Below are 15,027 nucleotides of genomic sequence, written 5' to 3' on the forward strand. Positions count from 1 at the left end.
AGGAACGTCGAAATGGCACATGACGATTGCAGGTTGATGTCAAGATAATACCGATACTGTAGAGGTAAAATTGTCGTTCCGTTTTGTCTATCCTTTTCATCGTGTAACAGTTTCATCCAACGATCTTCCAGATGACATTCATCCATTGTCCAATCAAATCATCCAAACGCTTCAACCCTTTCGTTCGCAACAAGCCGTTGCCAACCATGAGTGGTCAAAGACATCACCAACATCAACACACATTCCCACCACCACCACCCCCCCTTTCCATGCTACACCCACAGATAGGATCCGGACCACCTAAGCCCAAGCCCCCACCAGACTCATGCCCACCGCCCCCGCAAACACCAACACACACGCCGCCGCTCTCCTCTTCCCTCTCAACGTCCTCCAACTCTCATCACTCAAAAAGTCCTCACTCAAAAGCTCCACCAGACTAGCAAAGACCAACAGTCCCGAACTAATAGCATTCATCGTCCCTACCAGAATCAGGCCCACCTCACTTTCAGGAGAATACAACCGATGCGTAGCCAACCCAATTGCCTGTCCGATAGGGGTAGTGCACCCGTACGCCAAAGCCATGAACCACGGCTGCTTCGACCCCTCCGGCCACGTAATGCTCGCGATGCGTGATCCCAAAGCAAGACCTTCGAAAGTTTGATGGAAAGCAATGGCAATAAGCAAAACGACAAAATCCGTCCCTACGGAAACGGATAGGGCCATGCCGATAAAGACAGAATGGAAAAGAATGCCGCACTCGAGCAGGACGCATTGCATGGTTTCCTTGCGGCGCTTCATCTCGGCGGTCAGGTACATGTATCCATCATGAGGCAGCTGAGATTCGACTTGTTGCGTGCTGGGGCTGGAGAGGGTCAGGTCGGATTGGAAGATTTCCTTGTTGAATTGGGGGGTAGTGGTGGTGGTGGTGGTGGTGTCGAGGTAGTAGTCTTCGGAGGGCAGGGCAGGGAGGACGGCGTCCCGGTCTTGTGGGTCTTGACCCTGGCGGGAGACGTGGGAGAGCCGGCGGCCGATGGAGTGCGCGCGTCCGCGGAGGGCGCCCTTGGGTCGGGAGGGGAGGTTGTTGGTGGTGTCGTCAGGGGCGCGAGCGTTGCTGGGGAGACGAGAGAGCGGGTCGATTGATTCGTCGTTCGTATTGGACTGAGCGGGTGCACCCGAAACCTGTTCCTGTTCGTGAGGTCCGTGATGCACATGTCTTCCGGGGTGAAACACCATCTCGACAATCGTCACCATGAAAATAGCAGCCAGCGCAATTGCTCCCGGCATGGCGGGGTACTGCTGCGTCCAAAAGCTGTCGAGACATTGGTTGCTGAGCGAGATGAAAGCGGTCGGCAAAAGATGGACGAAAGCCGTGGCAATCAAGACTCCGGTACCAAAGTGGCGGACGGCAAAGAAGAACACAGGTGGGAGACGAATCATGGGAAAGCGGGTCATGAGGACAGGAAAAGCGCAGGCGAGGAAGGAGACGCCGAAGATGATGGCAAGGGCGGCACCGTGAAAAGCCGTGTTATAAAGCTCCTCGTCAGACACGCCGCCCTTGGGACAAGTTGATGCTCTCTTGAAGACCCGGGGCGTGACGGGTTCGGCGACGGCGGAGACATGGAGAGCTGCATCAACTTGAATTTGTCTATCGTTACCATGTTGTTGTCTTGTCATGATGGTGGACATGATCAACGAGGTAACGACGACGGAGAGAACCCAGGTGACCCACCCCGGGACCGCCAAAGCGGCGCTACGGAGGAGTGGAGCCACGGAGGTCCGAGTTCGGCAGGCACGGTCTTCACCACCGGCTGCCGGGGATTTCTGCGGGGCGGGGTCTGTGTTTCCGTCGGTGTTAGTCATTCAAGTTACACTCGGAAAGGGTTAGGGACATTGACATACCAATAGACCGCCGCCCCGCAGAATTATTGTTCTTCTCCGGAGGAACTTGTGGTCTCCGGTCCGCATCATGCAGTCTTATGCCGCCGCCTGGATGATGATTCAGTGCGCAGACGCCGACCTCGCTGCCCTGGGATCCATACCTGTGCGTCCGCGAATTGGCAATGCCATTGAGGTCCTGGCAGGTGGTCAAGTCCGCAGCCAGGTAATGGGGTTGCTGGTTCCAAAAGGGATGTTCGAGCTCGGCATCGTCATTGCGAGAAGGGCAGTTCATTTTGGGCAATTGGTAGAGTTCAGTCTGTTTAATTTCGGTGTCGGGTTCGTCAAAGTGATGCGGATCGGTTGCGAAGGAAGGTTCGCGATGACTGATGACTGTAACCCCTGAGTCTTGGCTTTGTTGACTTTTCTGTTCGTGGCGAATCGAACTGGATTCCACTCGATACAGTAACGCGATGGGTCGGACAGAGCTTTGTTCACGGCAGTGAGAGGAACATGAAGAGATCGCAAACAGTATTATTTATTGACTGTCTAAATGCTGCGAGACTGATGAGTCGACTGGAACAAACAGTAAACATATCCAGTTGTATTACAACAAAAAGTGGAAGCGGTCTGATTATGAAGAAGACGACAACGGAAATATCTGACATGTCATCTTGGACTCTTGGAGACCAAGTCCAGGCCTTTTTAACAGTGAACCCTAACCCCGTGACAGTCAACGACAGGCTCGGTCCATTCCGTGATGCCCCGATGGCTCCACACCTGACAGAAATCCGTTGAAATGAGTGGTCCGTTCAGAGATCCTCCAGTCTTCCCCAGATCTTGGCGTGGGTTGTAAAACGAACAACAACTGAAACATTGGGAGATTCCTGAGCGAAGACATCGACTGGTCGTTGACATGAATTCGGTTTTGAAGTTTGAATGGTTTGATGACTCCGGCAGTTATGCATGGCTGTTCACCTGACTTGAGGAGATTGTTGAAGCCCTTGGTGGTCCAAATAGTTGATGATCTATCCACGCGAAATGTCCACTGAAAGGATCAAAGATACCTAGGTAATGGGCACGTTTGGGTACGAACCAAGGAGTGCACGTTCCGAAAAAGATTGACAATTGTTCCGAAAGCTGGCGAACAATCCAGTTTGTTTGGTATCCGCTCCGGCCGATCACGGAGACGGGAGCATTCAACAACCAAATCAAAAAACGGAAACTTTTGCTTGGTACTTGGCATAGAGGTAGGCATGGGTTGACAGTAGGGTTATTGTAAACCCGAAGTGGAAGCCAAATCACAGAGTAGGATATTAGAGATAGAGGTAGCCACACACGAAAAACAAGACCTGGTGAGGAACAAGTCAGGGTGAAAACATGATTATATTGAAAGGCAATGAAAGGCGTCAAATTGAAAGAGCGGGAAGAAGACGATGCTTTTGATGGTGCATTCATTGGAAAGAACCCTCTTGAGTGCCTAGGTAGTCACGTGAGAAGCAGCAGAATTGACCAATTGTACTTACATGTGTACAGAAAAAGATTGCCCAGCTGCGTCCCCTCGTCCCCAACCACACGGGATATTCTTTCGTCCAACGCCATGGCATCAGATAGTTCCCTAATCCGCCATCTTTTTTTCTTGCATGTCAGTCAAACCCAAAATGGGCCACGCGTCGATGGTGCTCACCATGTCAACAATCAACACCAACACTTATGTCCAAGATAATAATATGGACCTTACTGAGGTCGGAAGGAGGATACACAAACCAATAGTGGGCGATAGGTGCCCCTGGCCGGCGGGGCTCGCCTACCACATTCCAGGAAGGTGATAAAAGATTGTCGAGACATCCGCGCCGCCACGAGCCATGCCTTGCCGATAACCGGACCCGGTGAGCCAATCCAGCGCTGCTTGGAGGGTCGCGTTGGTGATCCCGGCCCCAGGGATTCTCTCGCTGCCGTGCAACGGGGCACAGGCTGCACAAGGCCCGCTGATATCCAATAGGTTCGCCCACCTGCCCCTTCACTACCACGCTGTCGCAGCGCAGATAAGCTAACGCATGTGCCCAGGCCTTGGCCACCGATCGACATGAGATTGCTGTGCTGGTGCTGCAAGGAACGAGACACAAAAAGTTCCTTGATATAAAAACCGAGTGTCGACGTCGGTCGAACGCGGTCCCGAGTCTGTCTGTGTCTGGTTCCTCTTCCTCACCTCGACCTTCTCCCTAACCGAGTCACTTCACGATGGCGTCTCTCGGCAAGCTCCTCTCGGCGGCGGGCCTGCTGCTCTTGGGCGGCCATGGCATGTTGGCTTCGGCCGAGGACCACCTGATCAGCGAGCGCAAGCTCTCCAAGCGCTTCATCGACGACAATGGCAACTACAACATCTCCTTCTACCACATCAACGATGTCCACGCCCATCTCGATCAGTTCTCTTCCTCTGGCACCGACTGCACCAACCCGGCCAAGGGCTGCTATGGCGGTTACTCCCGCGTCAAGACCATCATCGACGAGACCCGTCCTTCGCACAAGGACTCGCTCGTTCTCAACTGCGGTGATGAGTTCCAGGGCACCATGTTCTTCTCCTACTACGGCGGCGAGAAGATTGCCGAGACCCTCAACCAGATCGGCTTTGACGGCATGACGCTGGGCAACCACGAGTGGGACAAGGGTGACGAAGTGCTCGGCCAGTTCCTCGAGAACCTCACCTTCCCCATCATCTCGGCCAACGTCTTCTCCGATAACGCGCGCCTCAACCGCACCATCAAGCCCTACCACATCTATGAGGAGTATGACCTCGCCATCATCGGCGTCACCACCGAGACCGTGCCCTCCATCTCCTCGCCCGGCCCGGGCACCAAGTTCACCGACGCCATCCAGGCCGTCCAGGACACCATCGATCACATCCGTTCCACCACCTCCATCAAGCGCATTGCCGCCATCACGCACATTGGGTACGACGAGGACCAGCGACTCGCCAAGGAAACCACGGGTCTTTACCTCATTATGGGCGGCCACAGTCACACCCCTCTCGGCGACTTCCCCGGTGCCGTAGGTCCTTACCCGACCATTGTCAAGAACAAGGACGGCGACGAGGTATTCATTGTTACCGCCTACCGCTGGGGCGAGTACCTCGGCTACATCGACGTCACCTACGACGCCGACGGCAAGATCCTCGAGTACCACGGCGGTCCGATCCACCTGACCAACACCACCAAGCAAGACGAGGATCTCCAGAAGCAAATTGACGCGTGGCGCGTGCCCTTCGAGGAGTACTCCAAGCAGGTGGTCGGCACCAGCAATGTCGTTCTCGAGCAGTCCACCTGCCAGTCCAAGGAGTGCACCTTTGGCGACTTCATTTGCGACGCCATGCTTGACTACCGCCTGAACGCCTCCACCGATGGTCTCGCCCCCTCGTTCGCCCTCACCAACTCCGGTGGCATTCGTGCCTCGATTGACGTCGGACCCATTACCCGCGGCGAGGTCCTCACGGCTTTCCCCTTCGGCAACGCCGTCGTCGAAATAACCCTCTCCGGCCAGCAACTGTGGGACGTCCTCGCCGGCATTGTTGCCCGTGTCAACAAGGCCAACGGCAAGGCCGTCACATCTTTCCTCCAGGTCTCCCGCGGCATCAAGATTGAGTACCAACCTACTAACTCTCCCGATAATGGCGTCGGCACCCTCGCGGCCGTTACTATTGGCGGCGAGAAGCTGGACTTGACGAAGCAGTACAAGGTGGTCACCATTGACTTCGTCGCTGGTGGAGGAGACAACTTCTTTGCTGAAGCAATCAGCAACTTGGTAGTGTTGGATACCTTGGATGAGGTTCTGGTGAACTACATCAAAGAGAAGACGCCGGTGGATGTGCAGTTGGAGGGCCGTATTGCTCCCTACAGCAAGTGTGGTGGACGCAAGAAGTCTCAGAAGGCGAGAAGGGAGAGGGAGTAAGGGGGTGTACTACCTACCAATGAACTTGTATCGTAATGATTAGAGGATTACCTCTAGATGATGTAATGTGTTGATGTCTTGAGTAATGATGAGCTTGTTCCACTGCAAAGAAAAGAAAGTGACGGTGTGTGTGTGATACCTCCGGCATCCCTCCACTCTAGGAGAGACCTCGCTTCACAAGCTAGAAATGCCATTTTCCTTCATTCATGGCAAGAGATCATAGTTGGGACGCACAATAAGCTCTACCCAATCCGGTTTTTGCGGCTGGAAATATGAAGAATTATTTTGCAGAAAGATACCTAGAGGTACCTCAGTCCGAGAAGAGACCGGCCGGAGCTATACGCTAGAGAAGACAAGAGACATAGAAAACTGCCCCGGAAAAGCCTCTTGTGTGCAGCGGTTCGTGAAGCCAGGGCAGGCTTTTCATCTCGTGGTGGGTGAAAAAAAAAACCCCACGTCCTCAAGCGTCGCATGTAGGTGTCGTTTTCTTTCTTTTTAGCATTTGGATGACACTCTTTCATGTCGAGCTGGGGTTTTGACCCTTTTGAATTTTTCTATTTTGGCTCCCACCCAGGCTCCAGGGGCGCAATTTCCTCAGGTTCATCCAACGATGGCAATATATATGGAAGTCTTCCTTCAAATTCCCCATCCTCCACCAGCCCCTTCCTTCCACCAGACCAAAAACTCGACAAAATGCCCACTCACAATGATACCTGGAGAATGACCAGAAGAATATCTGGGAGAAGAACTAAAAATGGAGGGAGAAAAAGAATTTAAAAAAAAAAAAAAAAAAAAAAAAAGAGAGAAGGTGGAAAGGTCTCGATCGCGAATCGAACAGGGGACGTAGAGCAACTGGAAGGGAGTAGTAGAGCCCTATTTACATCGGTGTCTAATTGAGGCGACCCCCCTTGTGGGGCTCATTTACAGCCAACCTACGTCCGACTCGCAGGTGCAAATATCGAAGGTATACCCCACAATATGCAAAATATAGTTAAATATATATAAGCTTTATATCTAATAGTATATATTTAACGTATATATTATATATAAATTCGATATTTCAATACTACTTATATAATACTTTTATAAATCTTATTAATTATAAAAGAAATTGTAAGGACATTAATATTTTTTTTTCAAAATAAATATTAAATAGAAAATAAAAAGCAAATATATTAAACGAACTATTAAAAAGAGGGTTTAAAAAATAAAAACTACTAATTAATTTTTACTTTTTCTCTCCCTTAATAATACTATTAATAACTACTAATAATTACTATAATATCGAATAATTATACTTTAAAAGTAAATTAATTAGTTTTTGTAGGGTTTCTATAACCTTTTTTTTCTATAGGGTTTCCGCGTAGTTTCTACGTAGTTGACTTTTTTCTACGTAGTTTCTACGTAATTGACTTTTTTTCCGCGTAGTTTTTATAAAGTTAATTATTTTCTTATTTTTTTTTTAAATATGAATTAATATTATTTTTTTTTAGAAAGCCTTCGATAAATACCGGAAATTTAATATCCAACCCAATAGTTTACCTACAATTATAATTATAATTAATATACTACCCGCTAAAATAAGTATAGGGTTTTTTAAATCTTTTAAAGGCTTTAGAAACTATTTCGAAACCCCTTACTAACTATTTATTTTTATTAAAGTAAATAATATTATACTACTAAACTTTATTTATATAAGAAGTTCTATCGTATGCCGGCCGAGGGCGGTGAATTTTGCTTTTATATTAAAACTATAATTAAGGACTCTCTTTATTACTATTATAAAAATAAATATAATATTATTTTGAATATTAAGAAGAATAGGTGTATAATTATAAATGCTAGTAATCGGCCTAATTTTAAAAAATAGACTATAATTGCTAGTAAATTAATAGTTTCCCTTATATTTTCTAAAGGGTTTATTAAAGAATTTAGAATAGGGTTTTAAAAGGGTAATTAAAGGTAAAAAAACTATCAACGAATATAAATACAATATAACTTAGTATAAATTATTAGAATATATTTTCGATACTACTATTATAAATATTATAGAATTTAACGGATAAATTACCGAACTTAAAAAGGCGGTACCCTCCTCCGTAAAGAAGAAGATAGAGTGCGTTATAGAGCGTACTATTATTATACAAATTACTATAACTAAAAAGAAAGGAAGGAAGGAGAGAGCCGGGTCGAGGTTTCCTTTATGGAAATACCTGGGCGACCCGGGATGACGTAATTGAGGAAAGATGGGATGAAAGACCGCCAACCGCAGAGAAGCCACGGCAGGAGGACAAGGGAAGGACGGCTATAGGCCGGAGCCGGGTCGGCCACGCACACAACACAAGTTCATAGCCTCGGTCATAACGGTAAGGTTATACCGAGAGGAAGGAAATCGGGAAGGCACGGAGCCAACACGGCGCCGTTGCGACAGCGAAGCGGAGGGTTTTCACCCGGCCATTACGGCACGGTTTTTCCCACCGACTACGAGCGAAGCAGCACCGCGTGCCCACTGGGCGGACTATATATATAGTTAGCGTGTATAAGACTAATAATAATATAACTAAAAATAAATATTATATTATAATTTTTCGAAGGGTTTTAAAGGGTATATATAAAGGTTGTAAAGGGTTTTTAAAACGTTTAGAAATCCCTAAAAAAAACTATTCGAAAATTATTCGGAAATTATTCGCAAACCCTTTAATAATATTTTAAAAACCCCTTAGAAACCCTTTATTAATATATTATTAGAGGCCTAAAAAGCTATTATTAAAGTAGCATATACCAAAAGTATTGAATTCGAATAGTAATAAGAGGTTAAAGCCTATAAATAGGTAATATAATATATAGAATATAGTATCGACCTTAAATAAGTATTTAAAAAGGACTTTAAAAACCCTTTTATTAATAATACCTATAAGGCCTTTTGTAAGTTTTTTAATACGAATAATAACTTAAGCGAATTACTAAACAGCAGAAAATACTATTCTAATTATAAACGTACTAAGCGTAAATTTTTACTCCCTTTTTAAAACCCTTTAATATTTACTTTTTTAATAATTATTAAAAATTTATTAATTCTTTAAAAACCCCGGCTAATTACTAAATTTATAATTACCCTTTACAATTATAATAGTACGTAAATCTATTATTTAATTTATACTTTCAACCTCCTAAAGGATACTATCCTTATTATTAATATAGTAAATATATAATTCTATAAGGAGGAAAATAAAATTTAAGAATATATAAAAGTACCTATAAAAATTAAGCGCGCTAAATATAACTTTTAAAAATATATTAACGAATATTATTAATATTATGCTATTAATAAAATATACCCCGACCCCAAGGATAATAATAGTAATAAAAACAATAATAAAGAGGAAGATAGTAATAAAAATAATATTAGCGAAATTTAATTTTAGGCTTAGGCTAGGGTTTCCTAATAATTAAATATAAATTTAATATAATCTTTTTATAATATTTTTCCTTACTTTCCCTAGGTCTTTTTACAATATTTTTCTTATAGAAATCGAAATATAAGTACTAGTTAGGAAAAGGGTTTTTAAAGGGTTTTTAAAAGGTTTTGGAAAAGTTTGGGAAGGGTTTATAAAAAATTAATAAAAAGTTATTAGAAGGTTATTTCTTTACTTTATAAGGGTTATTAAAGGGTTTTTATAGGTTATAAAATAATATATTATAATACTAAATAGAATTTAATATTTAATTTCCACCGTCTAATAATATTTAATTCCCACCTTTAATTTCAATCTTTACTTAGTCTTTTCTAATGGTATATTACTACAAAAAAACCCCTTTAACTTTTACACATGTAGTCCACAAATTCTTCTTTTAAACAAAAAAATCACTAAGGTTTTTTTTTAAAAAAAAAACTCGTTAAGGTTTTTTTAAAAAAAAAAATATTCGCTAAGGTTTTTTTTTAAAAAAAAAATATTCGCTAAGGTTTTTTTTAAAAAAAAAATATTCGCTAAGGTGATTTTTTTAAAAAAAAAAACTTTAGAAAAAATCTAGTTTTTCTTTTTTAAAAAAAATAAAATAAAATAGGAATTTCTTATTACAATATTGGTTTTTTTTTGAAAGTACTAAGATAGAAAAATTTAATAAAAATCTTAATTATTTTTGAATTAAAAAAATTATTTGAATTATTACTTCTATATATATTTTTTATTATATATATAGAAAATGAATAGTAAAGTTTCTTATTATAGCGTAATTAATTTTATATTCTAAATAAATATATATATATATATATATTTATAAATATTTTAATAAAAACAAAAATAAAAGAATATAGTATCTTTTTATTTTAAAAAAGGGAATTATAATTAATAGTAACTTTTAAAGGTATATTATATATATATAAATTATTTACAAGTATTTTGATATATAAATTACCTTAAATTATTATATAAAACTTAATATAAAAAAAGATATATAAGATTAATTCCTATATATATATATCATTATAAAATTAACTATACTTCTAGAATATATAAAATTTAATTATATTTGTTAAATAAAAATAAAAATAGAATAATTATATTAAAATCTCAAATTATTTAAAAAAGATGCCTAGTCTAGTTTTATATATTTAAATTAAATTATTTTTATTAATAAATAACTTTGTAATATAGAAATTAACTAATAATTAATATTTTTGGAATTGTTAGTAGCGTACCTTTATATAAATAATTTAAATTATTTTTTAATAAGGGAATATATAGTAAAATATTTTAATTTATTTTTAAAAAAAGGGAATATAAGTAGTATATTTCTTAGTACTAGTCTTATTAAAGTTAATATATATAAAAGTATATTTTTTAATTTTATACTTTATATATTATATTTATATATAAAATATATACTAATTATTCAAAAACCTTTTCTAATATATAATCTTTTATATTTAGAAATAATATATTCATTATACTTAGCCCCCTACCCCCCCCCCCCCCCTTTTTCCTCCTTCCCCTCTTCTTTCCTCTATTTATTATCTCTCCTCTCTCTATTTATAAATACTTTATTTTATCTATTTCTTCTTTATTTTTTTCTTTATAACGTACTATTCATAATAATATTAATTAACTATATATATTTATATTTATTTATTCTCCTTCTTTATTTTAATAATAATTTACAAATAATTTAATCTAATTACTAATTATATATAGCGCTGGATACGTATCCTACGTACTATCTAATGTAGATTATCTATATAAATAAAGGGTTTCTAAGACCTAAGTAACCTTATAATAAACTTTTATAGATTAATTACTAATATAAAATAAGGTAGTAACGTAATTATCCCCTATAGCGAAGTATATTATTACTTTCCCGCCTTCTAGAGAGCGATAATTATTATATATAATATTATTAAGCGCTTTCTTACCACACGGAAACTTCGCGCCTACCTTGAATTATACTATAATTAAAAGCGGACAATTACGTTGCCTTATAATAATAAACCCTCTATATTGACTATTTCGAAGGGAAAATATATATTGGAAAACCCTACAATTTAATTAATATTAATTTAAGATTTACAATTCAAAATACTATAATAGGTTTAACCAAATACTTTTAATTAATATAGAATATTCCGAACAATAGCGCTATTATAACTGTAAATTACTAAAGGAATTAAATCTTATAATTAAATTTACGAATAATACAAACGCGATAGTAAATTTATATAAATAGTATATTAACCCTATAATTATAATTTATTTTATATAGTATAATTATATAAATAACCTTATTTATTTATTAATATAAATTATTACTAATATATATATATAGGTTATAGATACTACTTCCCTATACTCTATTCTAATATAGGGCGATGGAAGTTTAGAAACCGATTTTCGAAATTATAAAAGTCAAGAATCTTATACTATTTTCGGGTATTTAGATAATAATTCGGAGGGCTAAGCCGAACCGAACTCTAAATAAAGTAATATATCTACGAAGGATAATATAAATCTTTCTTATATTATACTAACCGGTAACCTACTACTAAGTAACGCTTATATAATACGAATACTATATATTTTCTTTACCGGTAGAAGGTAGTAATATATTAGTAATATCCTTAAATTCCGGTTAATTTAAATATTGCCCCGCTTACGAATAGGGTAAAGAATTAATTATAGATTCCTAAAATAACCCTCCGGAATAGAGTATACCCGGGCCTCCGCAAGCTAACCTCTCTACCGAATTACTAATTATCGGTAGTAATATAAATAAATATTTATTACTATTAAATAAATAATAAAAATTAATTATATATAAATTTATTAAGTTATAATAAAAGACTTAATTAATATTAATCCTTATAATAAATATTAAAGTTATAAGGATAGATATTACAAAGGTACTAATATTATAGGCTTTTATCTTTACGTACCCTATTGATCTTTTTTAAATTGCCCTTCTAAAACGAATTATTTAAATAAGGATTATAATATAATTAAACTCTAAATACGCCAATTTAAAAAATAAATAAACAATAATAATAATTAATAAATTAGAAAGCAGCCTAAGAAGAGTAGAAATAAAGATAGTAGAAATACTATATAAAAATAATATAGAATATAATTACCAAAAATATTTTATATTTTTTTCTAATCTTTTTATTTAATTAATATATAATTTATATTATTCGTTTACAAATATATACTCCAACGAAACTAAAATATTATATACCCAAAACTTTACCCTACTATTTATTTCCTTCGGCCCTATTAATATATAATTAATATTATATTTAGGCCTTTTTATTACCTTTATAATATAAAATTAATAGAACCCTTATAATACCCCTAACTTTAATTCCCTATAACCCAAATTCTATTTAAACTCATCCTCTTACTAAAATTATAACTTCCCTAATTTATAGTATTCTTATTTTCGCTAGCTATTATAATATTACTTTCGAAAATTATATTCCCTTTTACTATATTACCGGCTCCGCCTAAGATTTAATTATCGCCGCTATAAAATTACTATATATTATAAAGCTAATTAAATTTAATACTTTATATTATGTTATTTTAAAACTAAAATTATAATTTTAATCTCCGGTTCTCTTCCCGCTTAGTCTCTAATTTAATTTATTTAAGAGCTTTCTCCGCCTCTACCTTATATTTCTCTATTTCTATTAATTCCTTCTCCTTTTCAATTAAATAACTTTATTCTTCAAAAACTTCGCTATTAATAATAATTAACCGTTTTTAATATTCAACTTCAATTAAATCGAATTTATAAACCTTTCCTTTACCCTTTAAATTCTATTAATAAAAGGTAATTCGAATATTAATCGTTATTTACTTAATACTAACCTCTATATTATAAATAATATATATCTTATTATACGTATTAAATAATAATTTAATTATAATATTAATTAGGGGAAGATAATATATTTATAAGATTTTACTTATTTACTATAAATAAGCATATTAAATAAGTTATAAGTATTAAATTAACAAATTGCATCCCGTACTTCATTATCCTATAATTCGTTATTATAATTACGCTTCGTACTCGTAGTACAAAAAGACTCGCCCTTAGTAAAATATTATAATAAAATAAATAAAGCTGGACTATTCAGTAATAGTATTATTATTATAGCGTTCTCCCTCCTAACTATATTAATTAAGGGAGTTAATACCCTAATAAATAGAAAGTCCGAATTAGAGTCTAATTTAATATTAATAATTATATAATTAATTATAAAAATTAGGTTACCCGGATCTTCGCTATAGTAAACTATATTTACTATTTTACTAAATTTAATAATAATTATATTAATATCTCTATCCTTCCCCTTTCCCTTCTTATTACCTAATAAATTATTAATTATATTAATATTATTTTAATATTATTTAGCCCTAATTTACCCTTTACTAAAGCCCGAATAAATTCGTTTATAGAAGGGTTAATAATAAAAGTCGGGTTATCCTTCTACCAACAATAATAATATTTACATTCGCTCTATATATAAAAAATACTTTAGAAGTTAGAATAATATTAGAAAATTAACTTTATATTAAGAATATGTCTACTATAAAAAAGATTAATATATATTTTATATAAATAAAAAATAATAGAATAATATTTATTATAAAGGCTTCGATAAAGCTTAAATTTTTACTATACGTATATAAAATATAGTAGTTCGTTTTTGTAATTTAAATATATTCTAGAATCCCTTTACAAATTTCCCTCAATATATTTAAAGTATTTTTATTAAAAACGGAAGCCTAAATTCACTCTATTTTATATTTAGCCCAATTAATAAGCCTATCCCGGAATTTACTACCCTCCGGTATATACTCTTCCTAATAATAGATTCTTATTAATTTAAATCTTATTAATAAGTAAAGAAAGGGTTAGTAAAATTATAATAATTTATAAAGAATCCTAATACAAATATCCAACTATATTTTATAATCCTTTATATAAAATATAAATTCTACTATTTTTATACTATAAAGGATTTAGCTACACTATAAATCCAAAAGGCGCACTTAAAATATACTTTATACCCTACTAACGTTTATTATAAATAATTTTTTCAAAAACTATAATTAAGGTCAATATTATACAAATAAATATTAAAAACTAACTATATATTAATAAACATGCTACAAAATAAAGTATTTATTAATATACTATTAAATTATTACTAATCTATATTAAATATAATAACCTTCCAACGAAAATTATTAGAACTATAGCATTTAAAATATATATAAAACTATTTTGCAAAATATTATACTTCTCTTTAAAAATATAAAAAAATTCTCGGAAAACTTTAAAGTAAAGAATAAAGTAATAATAATTAATATAAATTCGTACGAAAATATAAATTATAATATATTAATTATAATTTAAATTATATTTAAATAGAAGTATAATTATATCTAATACAAAAATACGACTTTTAAATATAAATATAATTTCGGAGAAGGGTTAGTAAATTCTCTTAAAAGATATATTTACTTCAAAATATTCTATTTATCTTAATTTATCGAATTATTCCAAAAAGAAACAAATATATATAAATTACTTTCCCTCTTAATAAAAGTACTAAATATACTAGGATACTATTAATAAAGGGTTTCTAAAAGGTTTCTAAAGGGTTTTTGAAGAATTCCTAAAAGATTTTCGAAAAATTCTTAA

General features: G+C 36.2%; 2 protein-coding genes across 2 annotated transcripts; one reads left to right on the forward strand and one right to left on the reverse strand.

Annotated features, from left to right (window-relative positions):
• Positions 1-174: 174 nt before the first annotated feature.
• On the reverse strand, positions 175-2,279 carry B0T23DRAFT_54927 (Zip-domain-containing protein). The gene is made up of 2 exons (XM_062841435.1): positions 1,900-2,279; positions 175-1,835 (listed from the first exon to the last, which is right to left on the reverse strand). Exons 1-2 carry the CDS (start codon positions 2,168-2,170, stop codon positions 301-303), a joined length of 1,806 nt encoding a protein of 601 aa, XP_062687843.1. The 5' UTR covers positions 2,171-2,279; the 3' UTR covers positions 175-300.
• A 1,526-nt stretch (positions 2,280-3,805) lies between these two features.
• B0T23DRAFT_347973 (Metallo-dependent phosphatase-like protein) lies at positions 3,806-5,934 on the forward strand. Its single transcript, XM_062836000.1, has 2 exons — positions 3,806-3,877; positions 3,943-5,934. Exon 2 carries the CDS (start codon positions 4,117-4,119, stop codon positions 5,818-5,820), a length of 1,704 nt encoding a protein of 567 aa, XP_062687844.1. The 5' UTR covers positions 3,806-3,877; positions 3,943-4,116; the 3' UTR covers positions 5,821-5,934.
• The last annotated feature ends 9,093 nt before the right edge of the window (positions 5,935-15,027 follow it).

Source organism: Neurospora hispaniola (assembly GCF_033458365.1).
Source record: "Neurospora hispaniola strain FGSC 10403 chromosome Unknown B0T23scaffold_13, whole genome shotgun sequence".
In the NCBI taxonomy this organism is placed as follows: Eukaryota; Fungi; Ascomycota; class Sordariomycetes; order Sordariales; family Sordariaceae; genus Neurospora; species Neurospora hispaniola.

What these genes read in the sequence shown, in the direction of transcription:
- B0T23DRAFT_54927 (XM_062841435.1), bottom strand. Translation starts at nt 2,170, where the DNA reads ATGAACTGCCCTTCTCGCAATGACGATGCCGAGCTCGAACATCCCTTT. An exon ending in TGCGGGGCGGCGGTCTATTG is followed by an intron (nt 1,836 to 1,899) that starts GTATGTCAATGT and finishes ACGGAAACACAG; the next exon opens with ACCCCGCCCCGCAGAAATCC.
- B0T23DRAFT_347973 (XM_062836000.1), top strand. Translation starts at nt 4,117, where the DNA reads ATGGCGTCTCTCGGCAAGCTCCTCTCGGCGGCGGGCCTGCTGCTCTTG.